Below are 16,414 nucleotides of genomic sequence, written 5' to 3' on the forward strand. Positions count from 1 at the left end.
AGTTGTGGCAAGCGGGGGCCACTCTTCATCGCGGTGCGCGGGCCTCTCACTATCGCGGCCTCTCTTGTTGCAGAGCACAGGCTCTAGGCGCGCAGGCTCAGTAGTTGTGGCTCACGGGCCTAGTTGCTCCGCGGCATGTGGGATCCTCCCAGACCAGGGCTCGAACCCGTGTCCCCTGCATTAGAAGGCAGATTCTCAACCACTGCGCCACCAGGGAAGCTCCAAAAGTGACACATTTTGAGGAGGCTCCTTCTGAACCCCTATAGCTTTATTTCTTAGTATTATTGTCTTGAGTTGAGACAGTTCTGTCTACTTGCAAATATTTCCTCATTGAGCCACAATGAAGTGGTTTTATAAACTGAAATAGTTAAATATTATGGAAAATTCAGTTTTACTTGCCTAATTAAATGTGGTCCATCATATAGATACTATTCTGTAATATTTTTAACACTTTCTGTTATAGCCAACACTCTGATGATAGCATCAGTAGCTCTAAGTGCTTTCATGTGTGTTAACTTATTTATTTTTCTGTTCTCCTGGCCCATATTATTTTGCTTTGACATATGGAAAAGACACAGTTTCCATTGCTGTTCTAAAATTCTCACTAATCTCAGGGAATCGGTTAGATTTCTCTATTTATTTCTCATACTACTCCTAATAGAAAGTCACTGTACGGTTTTTAAAGTTTTAAAAGGGACACTAAAAAAATGTATTCTCTTGGGTTCTAGACAAATAGTGAAAATGACATGTGGGAAGGTTGGGTTGTGGTAGAAGCAGGTCGTCCTCACAGCACCTGAACTCAACCTGCCACAGGAAGTGAGGGCTGCTCAATTCCAGCCAGTTGTAGGTGGCCAGAGGGAGGAACTGTTTTGGAGTTTTCCTTCTCAGTGAACTAAAAGAACAAAAACATAACTACTGTCTTTGGGTATAGATTCTAGTTATTTTGCATTCCCTTTTGGAGCTTCAGCAGACAGATTTAGACTGTATAATGCTAAATAGTAGTTTTATTTTTGGAAGCAAACAGTTCTTTGAGGACTTATTTCAAAATATCTTCGGAGGCTAGTTTATAATCTCTTTAAGATATTTTAGAGTTTTCACAAAAGCTGCCCTGTTCTGCTAAAAACATATATGTTCAAGTAGAGAGGAAGTTATCCCCTAATTTCGGTTTGACAAAGGGGTGGGGGGATAATTGCTTATAAAACCGTGGGATCTCTTAGATCTTAAGGTGTGGATGAATTCAGAATTCCTTGCTCCCTCCCACATACAACTTATTTAATATTTTCTTTGCTTATTTAAAAATTTCTAAACAGGGCTTACCAGCAACATCAGATATAAAAGACATTGACAGTTTGATGAGAATTTCTGGCAGAATTGAGTGTGAAAGTCCAAACAGACATCTCTACGATTTTGTTGGAAACATAAGGCTTGATGGACACAGGTATGTAAAATCGGTTTTCATAAAAACACAGAAGTCACTGTGTTGCAGGGTATTGTTGACCTAGGTACACATTTTCTTGTACTCTGAGTTTGATAATCCAAACCCTTTTTCTTAAGCATTTCTGTATTCTACCCAGAGTTCTTTTGTGAAAATGCTCTTAACCCTGTACACATGGTATAGCTGAAGACTTCCCCAGGGTTCCTGCCAGCCTAGGAGCTGGATATTTTCACGGATATGCCAAGCTTCTGGCGCATTGTTTAGTGGTTTTCTCTTTGGCCAGAATACTTACCTTATAGGCTTAACTGTCAGTCTCCATGGCCCAGGTGCTCTCTTGTAATCTCTAGATGCCTCAAGGAGTTCAGACTCTACCCACAGGGGTTAATTTGCTGGATAATTTCTTGTCTTCTCTGTGTAATTGCATATGCTCTTTTCTAGGCCATGTTATCTGTAGTCATCTTTTATACCTGCTTCCTACCCCTCTCCCTTCCCTCCCCTCCCCTCCCCTCCTGTTTCCTGCCTCTTCCGTCATCCATTCAACCTGTACCCAGCAGGCCAGGCCAGTTGCAGATGTTAAGGAGACAGCAATGGACAAAGCAGACAAATCTGCCTGACCTTGAGAGCTAACTTTCTTGCAGTAAGGGAAGGGCAAACAGACAAACAATAAAATGACAAATAAAAAATTTTATACCATGTTAGAAAGTGATAAATGCTTTGGAAAAAATGGCCCAGGATAAAATAGATTGGGAGTTCTTGGGAGGGAATCACTTTTAGTTAGTGAGGTTGCAGAAGGTAAAATGTTGCTTCATTGAGAAGGTAATATTTGAGCAAAGGTGAGTAGGAGATGAGGAAGTCAGCCATTTGAATATCTGGAGGGAGAAGATTCTAGACAGAAGGAATAGACAGTGCAAATTATTAGCTGTATGGTTACATCATCTGAAAGTGGGGAAGTGCCTGGAGTATTTATGGAACAGCAGAGTTGCCAGTGTGTGTGGAGTGGAATGACCAAGGAAGAGGGTAGTAGAAGAAGGGCTAAGAGAGAATAGTGGGCCAGACCATGCAAGGCTTTGTAGGCCATTGTAAGGGTGTTATTCTGAGTGAAATGGGGATCCACTGAAGTGTTTCAAGGGGCAATGTCAGCGGTTCAGTTTGGGACTTAATAAGTTTGTGATGTCCAAACAGAGACGTCAGGAGGCAGTTAAACATATAAGCCTGGAATTTGTGCTAGAGGTCCGGGTTCATGAGATAAATTTGGAAGTAGTTGGTATAGATATTTAAAGCCATCACCAAGGGTGAAAGGGTATAGTTAGAAAAGTGGAAAGGGCTGTCCTAAGACTCGCCAGCATTAAGGTTGGGAAGAGAGGAGTTACCAGCAAAACAGACTGAGATCAAGTTGGTAGCATGGAAACCGAGAGAGTGAAGAAACCGTACCAAGGCAGAGGGAGTGACTAAAGTGGGTCACATGTTGCTTATGGTCAAGTACCATGAAGTCAAATACAGTGAGTCTGAGAATTAACAGTTGGATCTAGCAAGTGGAGATCCTTGAACTCTATTAGGACAGGCAGAGCCTCATGAGAGTGGGTTTGAGATAACAGAAGAAGAGTTGAAAAATAGACAACTTTTTCAAGGAGTTCTGTTACAAAGGGGAGCAGAGAAATGGGGCAGAACTTGGCAGGAAGGGTGGGGTCTCCTCTGCTTCCCTTCTCCTTTCCTACTAGGCATTTGTAGTGGCCAACTAAATGCAGCTAAGCGCACTAGCTCACGCCACCAGCTTGAGAGATTATCGGTGCTTTCAGTATTTTGTAATTCCATTATTACAGTATTTGAATTCTAAAGGACACTTGAGTACCCTGAACTGTCATCCTCATTCAGATCCACCAAAAGTTTTCCTGTAATTTTTGAAGTAATTATATATTGTTCTAAATTTTTCACAGAGTGATCTTTCCATGAACATAGACTAATGATAGATTTGGACTTTTATACAAGTAATGTGTTTCTGTAGCCTGACGTTCCTAACTGGCCAGCTTCCATTTCTTATCAGTTCCCCAGCAGATCGATGCCAAGCAAATCCACACAGTGAAGGAGAAACTTTGTATGATGGTGCCAAGATTTGGGGTACAGATAGCATTTATATAATATGCTTCAATTTACATGAAAGGTGGAAACAGATTTTCAGTATCTTTGTGCCTGTAGCACATTTGACTTCTACAGTGATTACCCAGTGCTCTTAGAGCCGCTTAGTTTAGAATTAATGTAGTTTGATGCCATTAAGGATGAGGGTCATTGTCTAATGCCAGAGACTTTGGCATTCCAGCTCTGATGAAAAATTAATAACTCATTCTTGTTGAGTCCTTGTAATTGAAAAGCATTTTTTTTCTTTTGAAGAGTTTGTAGCTAATTCCGATCAATGCACACCACAAGTGCCGAGGTGCCAGTTGCCATGTTATACCCCATCGGATATGTGAGAAACAGTTCGCACATATGTGCCCCAGAGCATAATCCAGCAGCTTCCCAAGAACTTCTTGGAAACCTGCTTTAGGCCTGAGGACTCCTCCCATCCCTGAAGTGCACCCCAGATCTTAAGATGGGTCTGAAAGGCATGTTGTTGTACATGAAGAATGAGAGATACAGTTGCTGTGTTCTTTGACTAAATTGGAATACACTAATTCCTAAGAATTTACTTACTTAAGTAGAAGGCTTCAGGTGCTGTCATTACCCATCTATCTCGATTGATTTCATCTGAGCCAGTGACATTTGTGTAGTTCCTAAAAGAAGGTCCCAGGCCCAAGCTACTACTAGCCTTAGACACTTACTGGATTATAAAAATCCACCAGAAATGAAAGCTTCAGTCTCTATTTGTGTCCTCTGACAAATAAATTCTGTGTTTCTGGAGAGTTTTCTTGGGGGAATTGCCTCTTCCTTTTTCTGGAATTTTTATTTTATGAATTTTTATTTATATTTGACTTTTTTTTTTTGCTTTTTTTAATCAGTAAAACGAAGCAGTAGTGATAGGAATCTTTGAGCCATTAGATTTTATGTAGTACGTTTCCATTAAGAATCCCACTATATTTGCGATAGCTTGTAGCCTTCTGATAGCTCTATGAGAGGTTGTATCAACCCACAGCCTACCATAGTGGGTAGCCTTGCAAAAAACCCACAAAAGGCCCCGCTTGACACTTATTCATGAAAGATGTAGTTTAAATCATATGGAATGGAGAGCCTCAATTTGCTATCATTTCAGAGGAGTGTTTAAGACTTTTAGACGCTTACGATTTTATTCACAGTTCTTGGAAGACTGATCTTCAAATACAGTAAATGAATGTCCTAGAGATTTTAATACAGAGACTTAATCTCTGGAGGGCAGGGATGGCAGTGCAAGTATATGATGAGATCTGTGTATTTATCTTACCTTGTGTGTTTTTTTGAACCTTCATTGTGCACAAAGCTATTTTTAATTTAAAGGAAGGTGGAGGAGGGGGAACAGATCCCCTAATCTCACTACTTTTAAATATCTCAGAAACCTAAGTGGACTTGCTAAATCAGGAAAAGTCTTCAACAGGTTTGAGAATGAGCCTCTGAATTCCATACTGTTGCCTACTGTCTTGGATAATGAAGTTGTAGGAAATGGCTGCTTTGGTGGTAAGAAGAAGCAACTGAAATGCTTCCCTCCAGCTGTCCTTGTGTAAGAAGATTATTCTTATTGGTAGGAAAATTACTTCTTTTCTAGAAATAAAGTAAAATGTAAGAAGGGTTATTTTCATAACAGGACCTTTCTTGGAACTATATAGTGGCTGTAGAATTCTTAAGCATTTTGGAAAATGTCGTTTCTAATGTCAACATAATCTGTCATAGCACTGTTCCCCTGGGAGCAGATCAGATTCTTCTTCGAGGCGCTCAATTGAGAAATACACAGTGGGTTCATGGAATAGTTGTCTACACTGGACATGACACCAAGCTGATGCAGGTGGGATTTTTATCTATGAAAACCTTTTGGATCCAAGTCTTTTGAAAATATGCTATTTGTAGGTCTCGGTGCTGTAGTCCTAAACCTAGCAGATCATCTGTCATAGATACCTGAGCCCCACACTCTGTATCCAGATCTCATTCTTCAGTGCGTGGGGCTGTGACATGGCTCACTCCATGCAAGAACACTAGAACGTTCCACCAGAGATCACCAAAGCGTGAACACCCAGTGATTTTGCATACCAGTCCATTGGCAGCATTTACTGACTATTGCAATGATTGACAAAAGTTGTCTGTGTAACGATGAGTGCTCTGCATTATTTATCTTATAATTTTATTTTATTACAAGGATCACATTCTAGAACTTGTTTTTATTTTTTATAAAATTGAAAGAAAAACTTGTAACTGTTTGTTAATAGTCAACTCTTATGTTGACTGTTTTTCACAGCATTTTTATGTTAAGCCATTTTTAATCAGCTTTAATCCTAGCACTTGCAACATTTACACATGCCTTTGGCTGCTCCTTCTCTACATTATAATATCACGAGTGTTCAGTGGTGAGGTAGGTGTGGAAAACTCAGTTTTAAGGTACTAAATGAAAATCTGCTTTGAGGGCTGATAACTTTGTACATTGTAAAGGCACAAAGGTGTTATCATCAGGCAAGCAGGACTGCTATTAATGATTCCACCTCTAACTATTCTATAAATTATATAAATCATCATTTTATGTTGATTTTTGACATTTAAGTTTCTGTCACGTGGATGCCGTGGTTAGCACAGATCATTTTTTATCATTAAATACAGCTCAGGAAACTTGCCTCTGTTATTCTTGATAGCACTACTTAGATTGCTGCTGTGTTTAGTAAAACAATTACTAAATGCCACCCAAAAATCTGGAAACCAGAGATCCTTTAAATGTTGTCTTCATAGTCTGGAATTTCCAGGTCTCTGGCTATATGGGTACATAGGTCACCTTCTCTGCCTCTCTTCAGGAGCTGAGATGCTAGATGCCTTAGTCGACCCTGTTTGCTTAGGTAGTCAGGTAATGCATTGTTCATCTCACCTGCCACAATGCAAAAGCCATGTCTACAAAAGGAATGTTATTTCCTTCTTTCTTACTGCTTTACATTGTAGAAAAAGGATTGGATGAAAAGAATACAGTGAAGGAAAAGAGGTGGTTAACCTTTGACAGCTTATTACATCTGATCGTTTTCCATATAATTCTCATGTGTTGAACCATGTGTAGATTTTGAATTGTGACTGACGTTATCATCCTCACCAAAATACTAGATACACATTACTAGATCATTTGTACACATTTCTTATTACTCATCTTTTGTTTCTTTTTACAGAATTCAACAAGTCCACCACTTAAACTCTCAAATGTAGAACGGATTACAAATGTACAGATTTTGATTTTATTTTGTATCTTGATTGCCATGTCTCTTGTCTGTTCTGTGGGCTCAGCCATTTGGAATCGAAGGCATTCTGGAAAGGACTGGTATCTCAATCTAAACTGTGAGCATTAAAGTACTTATTGTACTTATTCTTCCTTTCATTAAAACATGTATTTGTTTCACAACTGATCTTGGAATTTCCAATTTCTAAAAAGAAAACCTTGTTGCCAAGATAACTGGGCATTTAATCTTTATTTTTCAATGCAATTTCCAGTAAAAGTAAGTAAAATGTTACAATCTCTAAAATTTCAGAATCCTTAAAAATATAGTGAGTACTCTAAAATAGTATAAAATGTTATTTTAATTTTATTAATTTATTCTGTTAAATATTTTAACACAAGTGGTTACATAGCTATCTGGTAAAGAAAGCAGATTGAGTATATTTAAAGCACCAAAAAATATTTTACATGTTTTTAAAGTGTTTAAATTGAATGTACTTTCATTTCAACTCATGATTGCAGTGAATTCTGTTTCAATAGTCATCTTTTCTGAGGGAAAGTACTATTAAGTAATTTCCTTTTGGGATCATTTATCTTTTTACTGAGTATTTCTGGGAAGTAAGTTTACATTTCCTTTTGATGAGCACTTAACCAATAAATACTTAATTTCCAAGTGTGTGAAAACAAGTTCTAGTAAAATTTTGTATCACAACTGATTTTCTCAGTTGTTTCTTATTATATTGATTTAGCTTTGTAGCTATTCCAAGGTTCTTATTTTTTAACAGTTGTTGGTTTGCTATTTCAACATTAGAATTGTTAAGACTACCATCATTTTGTTTCTTCATATACTTTACAGATTATCTGGAATAACTGTTCTACTTACATTATTGAAGAGGAAGAATATAATTTACCTAGATCTGAACTTACCTAGGGTTCAGCCCTACATTGTTTTATCTACCTGGGTTGGTTTTGCTGCAGTTGTTTGTTTGCTTTTAAGACATCCTTCAAACTGGAAATGCTTTTCAAAAATTCATGTGAGGGCTTCCCTGGTGGCGCAGTGGTTGAGAGTCCGCCTGCCGATGCAGGGGACACGGGTTCGTGCCCCGGTCCGGGAAGATCCCACATGCCACGGAGTGGCTGGGCCCGTGAGCCATGGCCACTGGGCCTGCGCGTCCGGAGCCTGTGCTCTGCAACGGGAGAGGCCACGGCAGTGAGAGGCCCGCGTACCGCAAAAAAAAAAAAAAACAACAAAACAATTCATGTGAAAGTGATTCTACCTGGTTGAGATTCTACCTCAGTCCTATCCCTAATATCTCTAAACTTCATGTTTGGAATGGGTTTGAAATACGTGGTAGTACTTTCTCTTTTTAGTACCATTATGCAGTCCTTAAAAGGGTTCACAACATCTTGAACACAAATAATGCCATTCTATCTTGAAGACTGTGTTTGAGAATAAGAACATGTTATCAGCACAGTGTTCCTCCCACACTTTTAGATATACTATATAATACAGAAAATTCTTGTTATGCTAAAATTCTGGTTAATGCAAATAAAATATAAAACTGTAAATGACTTTTTTCCTACCTCCCCCAACAGATGGTGGTGCTAATAATTTTGGACTGAATTTCTTGACCTTCATCATCCTTTTCAATAATCTCATTCCTATCAGCTTGTTGGTTACATTAGAAGTGGTGAAATTTACCCAGGCATACTTCATAAATTGGGTAAATATGAATTATTATTGTTTTTTATTACATGAAATGTACATTTTGTCCTTTTTCCTGATAGCGTCTTTTGATCTTTCAGGAAAAAAATCTTAATTATGCCTTACTTTTTTTTGACTATAAGACAACATTTCAAAATATTTTTGAGGCTAATATAATATAATAATAATAAATTCATTTGACATGTGAAAATCGTACCAAAGTCTCTCATCTCAGAATCACACAAGTTTACAGACCAGACACGCTGGGGAAAATAGGTCTGTAGTTGAGGAAACCTATTTTTTGGTTACATAGTGGTCTTGGGGAAAACGAGAATCATAGGGTTTAGAGTTAAAATAATGGATTTTAGTTCTAATTACTAGCTGTGTGAACTTTGCCAGCCACTTGACTTTTTTGAGACTTATCTTCTTGGCCAATCACACGGGCATAAATAAAACATGCTTTACCTGCATCTCACAGCGGTTATATAGATCAAAGGACACTTGCGACATAGCAAACAACTTCATAAACAGTTGAACACTATAGAAATAATACCGTATTTGCTACTTGTAGCAACCAGGCTTTCTATCATGTTTTATAAATCTTTGTAGTTTATTTTTCCACACTGTAAACAATTTTAGCTGGGCTTGAATTTTTATTTTTAATTTTCTCAATTTTTTTTAATCTTAGAAAAGTGTACTAGACATCTGTTTCCTAAATGTTTTGTTTATAAAATTTTACTCTTCGTCAATTAAATTTCAGTAATTTTTACCAAAGTTCAAAGTAATGAATTTATGTAAATTAAGTCTTTAAACCTAATCTGCCAGAAAGTTTAATTTTCTCTTTAATTTTGATTTTTATATTATCTTTTGATTTTTTAAAATCACTTGAAAGTCTTTCAATATGAACAATATTAGGGTTTTTAAAAATATGCTACTTTCGCAACTGTTCATTATCTTTCCATAGTAAGGGATCCACTTCAACCCTTAATCTCTAAATTCATTGCTGAAAGATCAGTATAATTTAGAAATCTGAAATGAGTTGCAGGCATAGATAATTTCATGCAGGAGATTTGTTGCTTAAAAAATGGTGTAATAAAATTTGTATAAGTACAATTAAAACTTATTGAAGGTTTTCCACTTACAGAAATAATAAGGTAGCTCATTATGAAAATCAAATAACTAGTCAATCACTTTATTTTTTATTTGGATTTTCAAAAGTAATATTTGCTTCAAATAATTATATAATTTTAGTATTGGATGAACCCAGCAGGCTTATGCTTTTCAACTGCCTTTCTAATATGCAGAGATTTTCCAACATTCCTGACAGGTCTTCCCTTACCAGGCAGTTTCTTCCTTGTGTGGAAATGAGATTAGTAACTGCCTTCCTTTTCTTCTAGTTCTTCCCAATAGATCTTTTATGAACATGTCTAATCTTGTTTCCAAATGACAGCCTTGCAAAATATTTGAACTTGGCTATCATGCCTATTCTTCTGTCATCCCCGCCCCCTGACTAAGTATCCTCCATCTCCTTCCGTTCTTCATTTGACATGATTTCCAACTTAATCCCTATTGCAATTGCTACTGCCTAAACATTGCCCATTTGTTTACTATCCCTCTTAAAACAAGGTACCTGTTCCAGAACCGATATTGATCAGTCTGAAATACAGATGTAGGAGAGATCAGATCTGGCCTTTTCATTTGACATGTGAAAATCAGTAAACCCTGGCTTGTCCGTAAAATGTTCTTTACTTTCAAGTATATACAGTGTAAGAAACTTGACCAAGAAGTACAAGATGGAATCCCTTAAGTAATTTTTCCAGGGATTTAAAGTCTAAATTATTTGAGCAATGTTTCGTTGCTGTTATTCTAGCTCACGTAAAGCATTGTGCCAGACACAGTAGGAAGCACTTCACATGCATTATCTTATTTAATCCTTATATTGTAGTAGGTCACATACCTAGGAAATGGTGGAATGATAGTAAACCGGGATTGCCTGCTTCCAGAGACATGCTCTACCTACCATACTGTTCTGCCCTTACTGTGAAATATGGTATTCTGTATTGAGTATTTTTTAGGAAATCAACTGAAATGGTTAGTGATGACAAGAGATGAGAGTGTTACATACATTGCTCACCAGTTAAATAAAATTGTACTAGACCTCTTATTATGAGTTGTATTCAAGGATTTCTTTTTTCTTTTTAAAAAAGGATCTTGACATGCACTATGAACCCACAGACACTGCTGCTATGGCTCGAACATCTAATCTGAATGAGGAACTTGGCCAGGTAAACTAAATTTCTTATTGATATTTTGAATTGGAGTCAGATTTGGTGTAATTTCTGCCATATGCGGCAACTTCAGATGAATTGACAGCTCCTAATTTTCCATTTTTTGAATGATTGGCATAAATACATGTTAGTACCTAACTTTCAATTTTCATTTTTAGTGAAAGAAGATTATTTAATGCATATTCTGTTCTCAGGATAAGATATTACACAGAAAGATGTCCTTCAGTATATAATCTGATTAGTATGTAAAGTATTGAGTGCTTTTGAGTTATAAACTCCCAGTATTAAAATTGTGTATAGTTTTTGACCAGAAAGGAAGGAAAAGTTAGTTTATCAATGAAGTTGTATAAGTCAAGCAGGAATTTGAGATTTATAGTTCATACTATATTCACATATATGTGTATATTTGTAATTCATTTATACGTATTAGTTAAGAAAGGATTCTTCTTTTTTTGTACCATTGCCATTTGCTAACTCCTACTCTTCAAATAGCATTTAAGCCAGAATTATCCTTTTTCTTACCAATTCAGATGTTGTATGAAGTTCATTTTAATTGCAACCCATCGCCAATCCCATAATTGTTTGTTATGTTGAGAAATGCCGATGTTTTAGTGCTCTATACAGTTAAGTAGCTATAGAGGCACTTACTAGTGGAAATTCAGACCATATTAAGCATACTAAGACAGATTTCTATATGACTGTAGTTTTTCTGCTAGCTTGAGAGACTAGCTTTCATATATGATTCATTGCTAAAATACGAAAAGAAATAGTTGAAAATATTCCTTAATGATGTGCAGAAAGTAGTCAGTTAATAGCATTCATTGTGTCCCTACAATGTAACAAAATTGATAGAAAGAATAATGTAAGGCTTTTTCCCTTCATTAAAAACTGGCTTAAAAAGACCTCTGAAATTTTAATGAGAACTTTTAAACTTTTTTTAGGTAAAATACATATTTTCTGACAAAACTGGTACTTTGACGTGCAATGTAATGCAGTTTAAGAAGTGCACCATAGCTGGAGTTGCTTATGGGTGAGTTTTTTCCCTTTAATTAGAGTATGATATACAGATTTAATTAATGCTAACATTTTGGTATAATTTGGGGAGTTCTTATTAGGGGAGTTTTTTTAATCTAGAAGGCAGCTATTTTAATTTTAGCATGCATGTACGTTTTGTGTTTTATAGTTTGGTATTGTTTTTCATTTGGAATTACCTATGAGGCAGGGGCTCTGCCCAATAATATTTCAGTGTTTAGAGCTGCTGAAGGTCTCTATCTGGCTCTGGTAATAAGGTACAAATACACTTCCCTCTCCAATGTCGTGAAGTCAGAGTACAGTCTGCATGTGTTAAAACATTCATTCTGTCCTTGGGAAGTTTTCAAGTTAAAATATTGTTGTTTCTCTGATAGTTAGCCCTTTGATTTCTTTTATCATCTCTCCTCTTTGCAGTCACAGAGCAATCTAAATTTCTCATGACGGTAAGGAGGTAGGGATACAAAACTCTTAAATCCGGGAGATAATAAATATCATCAAATACTCTTATCAGGCTCCTTTAGAATGTGCTTGTTGAGCACCCATTTTTTTCTTACTTCCAGGTATTCTTGCCTAAACTGCTCAAAAGCCTTCTTTTTGAAACACTTTATAGGGTAATGTGAGAAAATTAATTTCTACATTTCCTAAAAAGACATGCTCAAAAGATGAAATATCATCCTGGCTGACTGACCTTGGCCTACTATCAGGTTTTCCATCTATCTTTATCTACAAGTAAGACTGGTAAATGTTGGTATCTTAACCATGCAAGCAAGGGCACTTACTTTTGGGTTTTCTGGCTTGTGCCCACCCCTTCCCCACTCATACTCTGTCTCTAAGCAGTAAGCCAGTATAAAAATAGGGTATTGAATTATGAAAATGCCTTTATTTAAAACCAAATAAATGACCACTTGGTAAAAAATTCTAAAAGCATGTGATTACTCCCATATGCAGGGTCTACAAAGAGAAATAGATGGAGACAGATGTTCTTTGGGTCAGTAGAGAGTATGACTAAAATTGACTTCAAACTATGTGGATAAATGAAGCTAAAAAGGCATTGATGTAATGGCTTTTTTACGCTGTAAGGGCAGGCCGCTAACTTAAGAAGCCTATTTACTATTTCCAGGGCTGAATGCCATTTTGCATCTTCCCTTTTTTATCTGAAGATCTCCCAGTTCCCTTAGACAAAAGAGGCCTTCTTCTCTCCTCCCCCCAGTTGCTACAGGCCTCTTCGTTTTGCTGCCGGGGCAGGAGAGGTTCAACCATAATCTTTGACATTTTGCATTTATATGTTCGACCCACAGTTATCCCAGCTGAGAGAAGGAAAGGCCTACTGTGATTCTAGAGTTTGTTGTATTATACTTGCTAACAGATTTATGGTGATGTTTGTTTTTACACAAATTCTGCATTCATTCATAAATATTACTTTTAGAGGGTTCTGTTTGGTAATTGACATCCTTTTTTCATTTGTCAAATGTCCAGTTGAATAAGCAAGTTCTTCAAATTAGTAATTATTGATTGTGAACTTATCAGAACAGAAAACTAGGATGATATCTAGGTGTTCTTTTCTTTTGCATTTTATAAGATTTTTTCTTACTCTTGGAACAAGTCCTTAAACACTTTCAAGCGGTAGTTGTAAAGAATAACTACCGTAAAAGAATATTGTTCTTCCTGTATCTGTTGGTGATATGGTCATTAACAATTATGTATTATGTATTATGATAGGGTGAGTTTGAGACTGGCAAATGTTAAAGTAGTATTCAGAGTTGAATATTGTCATCATTTAGATTAAGTTTGCACCGAAACAAATTTCCTCTCCTGGGAAAATCACATCTCTTAACACTGATGTGCAGTTGTAAGACATGAGTCATAGTCCTAGCTTTGTCATTAATTCACCATGTGACCCTAGACAATTCTTTTCAAATATTCCAAACACTTTAAAATGAGGGTGGTGAGACCAGATGGTCTCCAAGATTCTTTTTCAGGTATAAAATTCTAACATGTTTAGAAATTTAAAAATAGGAATTCCTTTATTTGCAATTTTTAACTGTGAAAACAGAAATACGTTTCTTCTTTGGATAATGTGTCATGTTTTCAAGAATACCAAGAGCCTTGTTGTGAGTGAAGCCAGTTGTTAAACTACTTCCAGTAAGTTGTGTATGTGCTCTTAGGATCCTTAACCCCGACCGAGTTTTTATCAACATCCCCTCCCCTAAACATTCCCAATGGACAACTGGAATGTCAGCATTGTAGAGAGTTGTTGATATATGAAAGCTTTGGAGAAACGGTGAGACATCAGACTACTCAGGTGGTTACAGTAGGAGAGACGTGTGGCTGTTACTTAATTCCGCCAAACTCCACAGGAAAAAGTGATGACTGAAAACTTACCTTTCTGTTGGCATTTCCTCTGGGCACTCTTTGGTTATAGGAACATGGTTATACTGTGCAGCCTGCCCTGTAGGAGTGTTTAACACTTGTTTAACATGGGGAAATATTACATGCGTACACTTCCAGCTCCAGCAGAAGAAAGTATGGTGGTTATCTCCTCAGAGTACAGCAAAACAAAGGAAAATAACAGAAACTTTCATGTATTAACAAATGCCTTTGGGGTAATGATTTCAGAGCTGATGCTTCTTAAGCATTTTTTAAGAAAATAAAGCCTCCTTTTACCCGATAGAGTCAAAGATGATTTCTGTTGGCTTTTAGCAGTCTGAAGGGCAAGACTTGAAGCCTCTTGACAGTACAGTCTTTGCCTAGTTCAGTGTATTCCATAGGCTTGTAGGAAGAAAATATTTAACACGTAAAACAATGCTCCAAAATTTAGTCTTAGTAAGTTTTCTCTCATTTCATATAACCTTGGCCCTAAATTGGATTCATGATGGGCAATAACATTAGATTTGTACATATTTAGCAATGATGATTATTTTGTAGAGATCAACTTTGTCAGAAATGCCACCATGCTTAAACTTATTAGAATGTTTCATTAGATTTTTTTTAGTTAAATGTAAATAGTGATGTCATATTTGTAATTTAACTTATTACAAACTAGAAATTCTGCTGTTAAACATTTATTAAGGCATCATTTCAGCAAATTGCCTCCTATAGGGAATAATTCCGTTTTATCACAGTTACTTGAATGCCAGAAAAGGTAAGGAGGCTTTTATGTTTAGTGGCTAGAATTTGCAATACAGTGACTGTTCTAGACTACAATCCTAAGTACTATCTTTGTTGATGATTTAGATCTTACTATTAGAATGAGCTGATGAACTGAGTACAATCTCTAAGGTTAAAAAAAAAAGATTCTGTGAAGCAAACTAAACAATATTTTTTGTATGGGCAAGTCATTTTAATCAGTATTAAAAACATTTCATTGACATTTTCCCTTTAAGTAAAAACCAAATGTTCCTAAAAGCAATCTTTATTTATGTATGAAAATAGTATGTGAGTAGTTTCATTTCACAATATTTTGTTTAGCAATGTTTACTGAAAGAATCAGCAACTTCTTTAACACTGAGAGGAGGTTCACCATGAGAAACCTCACAATTATCAAAATAGTCCCAAGGTCTATATTATAACCAATAAATGTATCTTACTGCTCACCATGACTGGTGGGTAAAGTTGGGTAAACACCGTTTGTTCATTCACATGCCTCAACAAAGTGCTTTAGATGTATGTAGCACTTTGTTAGCTGATGGAGATTGAATGATCAGCAAAAGTTGACATGGCTTCTGCCCTCCTAAAGTTTATAGTCTAATTGGAGGTTAATGGATGTAGTTAAGAAATCATACAGACAAATATAAAATCATAGCACAGTACAAAGGTCTGTGTAAGCCTGTGATTGGGAGTGAAGGAGGAGGGTGATCTAATCAGGGAGATCAGGGACTGTGATGCTTAAGGCTGCGATCAAGAATGAGTTGGCTTAAGTAAAGAACTTACCAAGCAGATATAACAGCACTGACCCACAAAGGCAAATAACCAGACAGAACATACACACCAGAGCCACTGGAGCAATGATCTTGGGGAAACTCATGCAGACAGAATAAGTAACAGGTATGTGGGTCGCCTGCTGCTCACCTCATCACATTCTGAATAGCTCTCGGCATCTGCCAGGGCTGGACCACACCCAGGGAGAGCGACCCTAAGCCTTGAGCTCTGAGGCTTTTCAAAAGCTGCCTGAGTTGAGAAGTACAAGCCCCTCTCCAGGTATGAGATCCAGGGCTGCTGTACAACAGCAGTGCGACTTGGCAGAACTTGACACAGTGTTTTTGCTTGGTCCCCTTTAGTTATAGCAATGCAGTTGATTTTTACTTTAATATAACTCTTTAAAGAACCATCCCCTCGGGCTTCCCTGGTGGCACAGTGGTTGAGAGTTCGCCTGCCGATGCAGGGGACGTGGGTTCGTGCCCCAGTCTGGGAAGATCCCACATGCCGCGGAGCGGCTGGGCCCGTGAGCCATGGCCGCTGGGCCTGCGCGTCCGGAGCCTGTGCTCCACAGCGGGAGAGGCCACAACAGTGAGAGGCCCACGTACCGCAAAAAAAAAAAAAAAAAAAAAAAAAAAGAACCATCCCCTCATGGTAGTCAGATTTACTTCTGAAATGTT

General features: G+C 37.2%; 1 protein-coding gene across 2 annotated transcripts in view; it reads left to right on the forward strand.

Moving 5' to 3' along the window:
- ATP8A1 (ATPase phospholipid transporting 8A1) overlaps nucleotides 1-16,414 on the forward strand; it is a 237,897-nt gene that overhangs the window by 73,516 nt on the left and 147,967 nt on the right. For both annotated transcript variants that reach the window (XM_082653094.1, XM_082653095.1), the window contains exons 9-14: nucleotides 1,311-1,438; nucleotides 5,288-5,399; nucleotides 6,751-6,916; nucleotides 8,391-8,518; nucleotides 10,707-10,784; nucleotides 11,729-11,817. In XM_082653094.1, the coding sequence (XP_082509220.1) occupies nucleotides 1,311-1,438; nucleotides 5,288-5,399; nucleotides 6,751-6,916; nucleotides 8,391-8,518; nucleotides 10,707-10,784; nucleotides 11,729-11,817 (701 nt within the window). The remainder of the gene's footprint in view (nucleotides 1-1,310; nucleotides 1,439-5,287; nucleotides 5,400-6,750; nucleotides 6,917-8,390; nucleotides 8,519-10,706; nucleotides 10,785-11,728; nucleotides 11,818-16,414) is intronic.

The sequence above is a fragment of the Grampus griseus genome (assembly GCF_964374135.1).
Source record: "Grampus griseus genome assembly, chromosome: 4".
Taxonomy (NCBI): domain Eukaryota; kingdom Metazoa; phylum Chordata; class Mammalia; order Artiodactyla; family Delphinidae; genus Grampus; species Grampus griseus.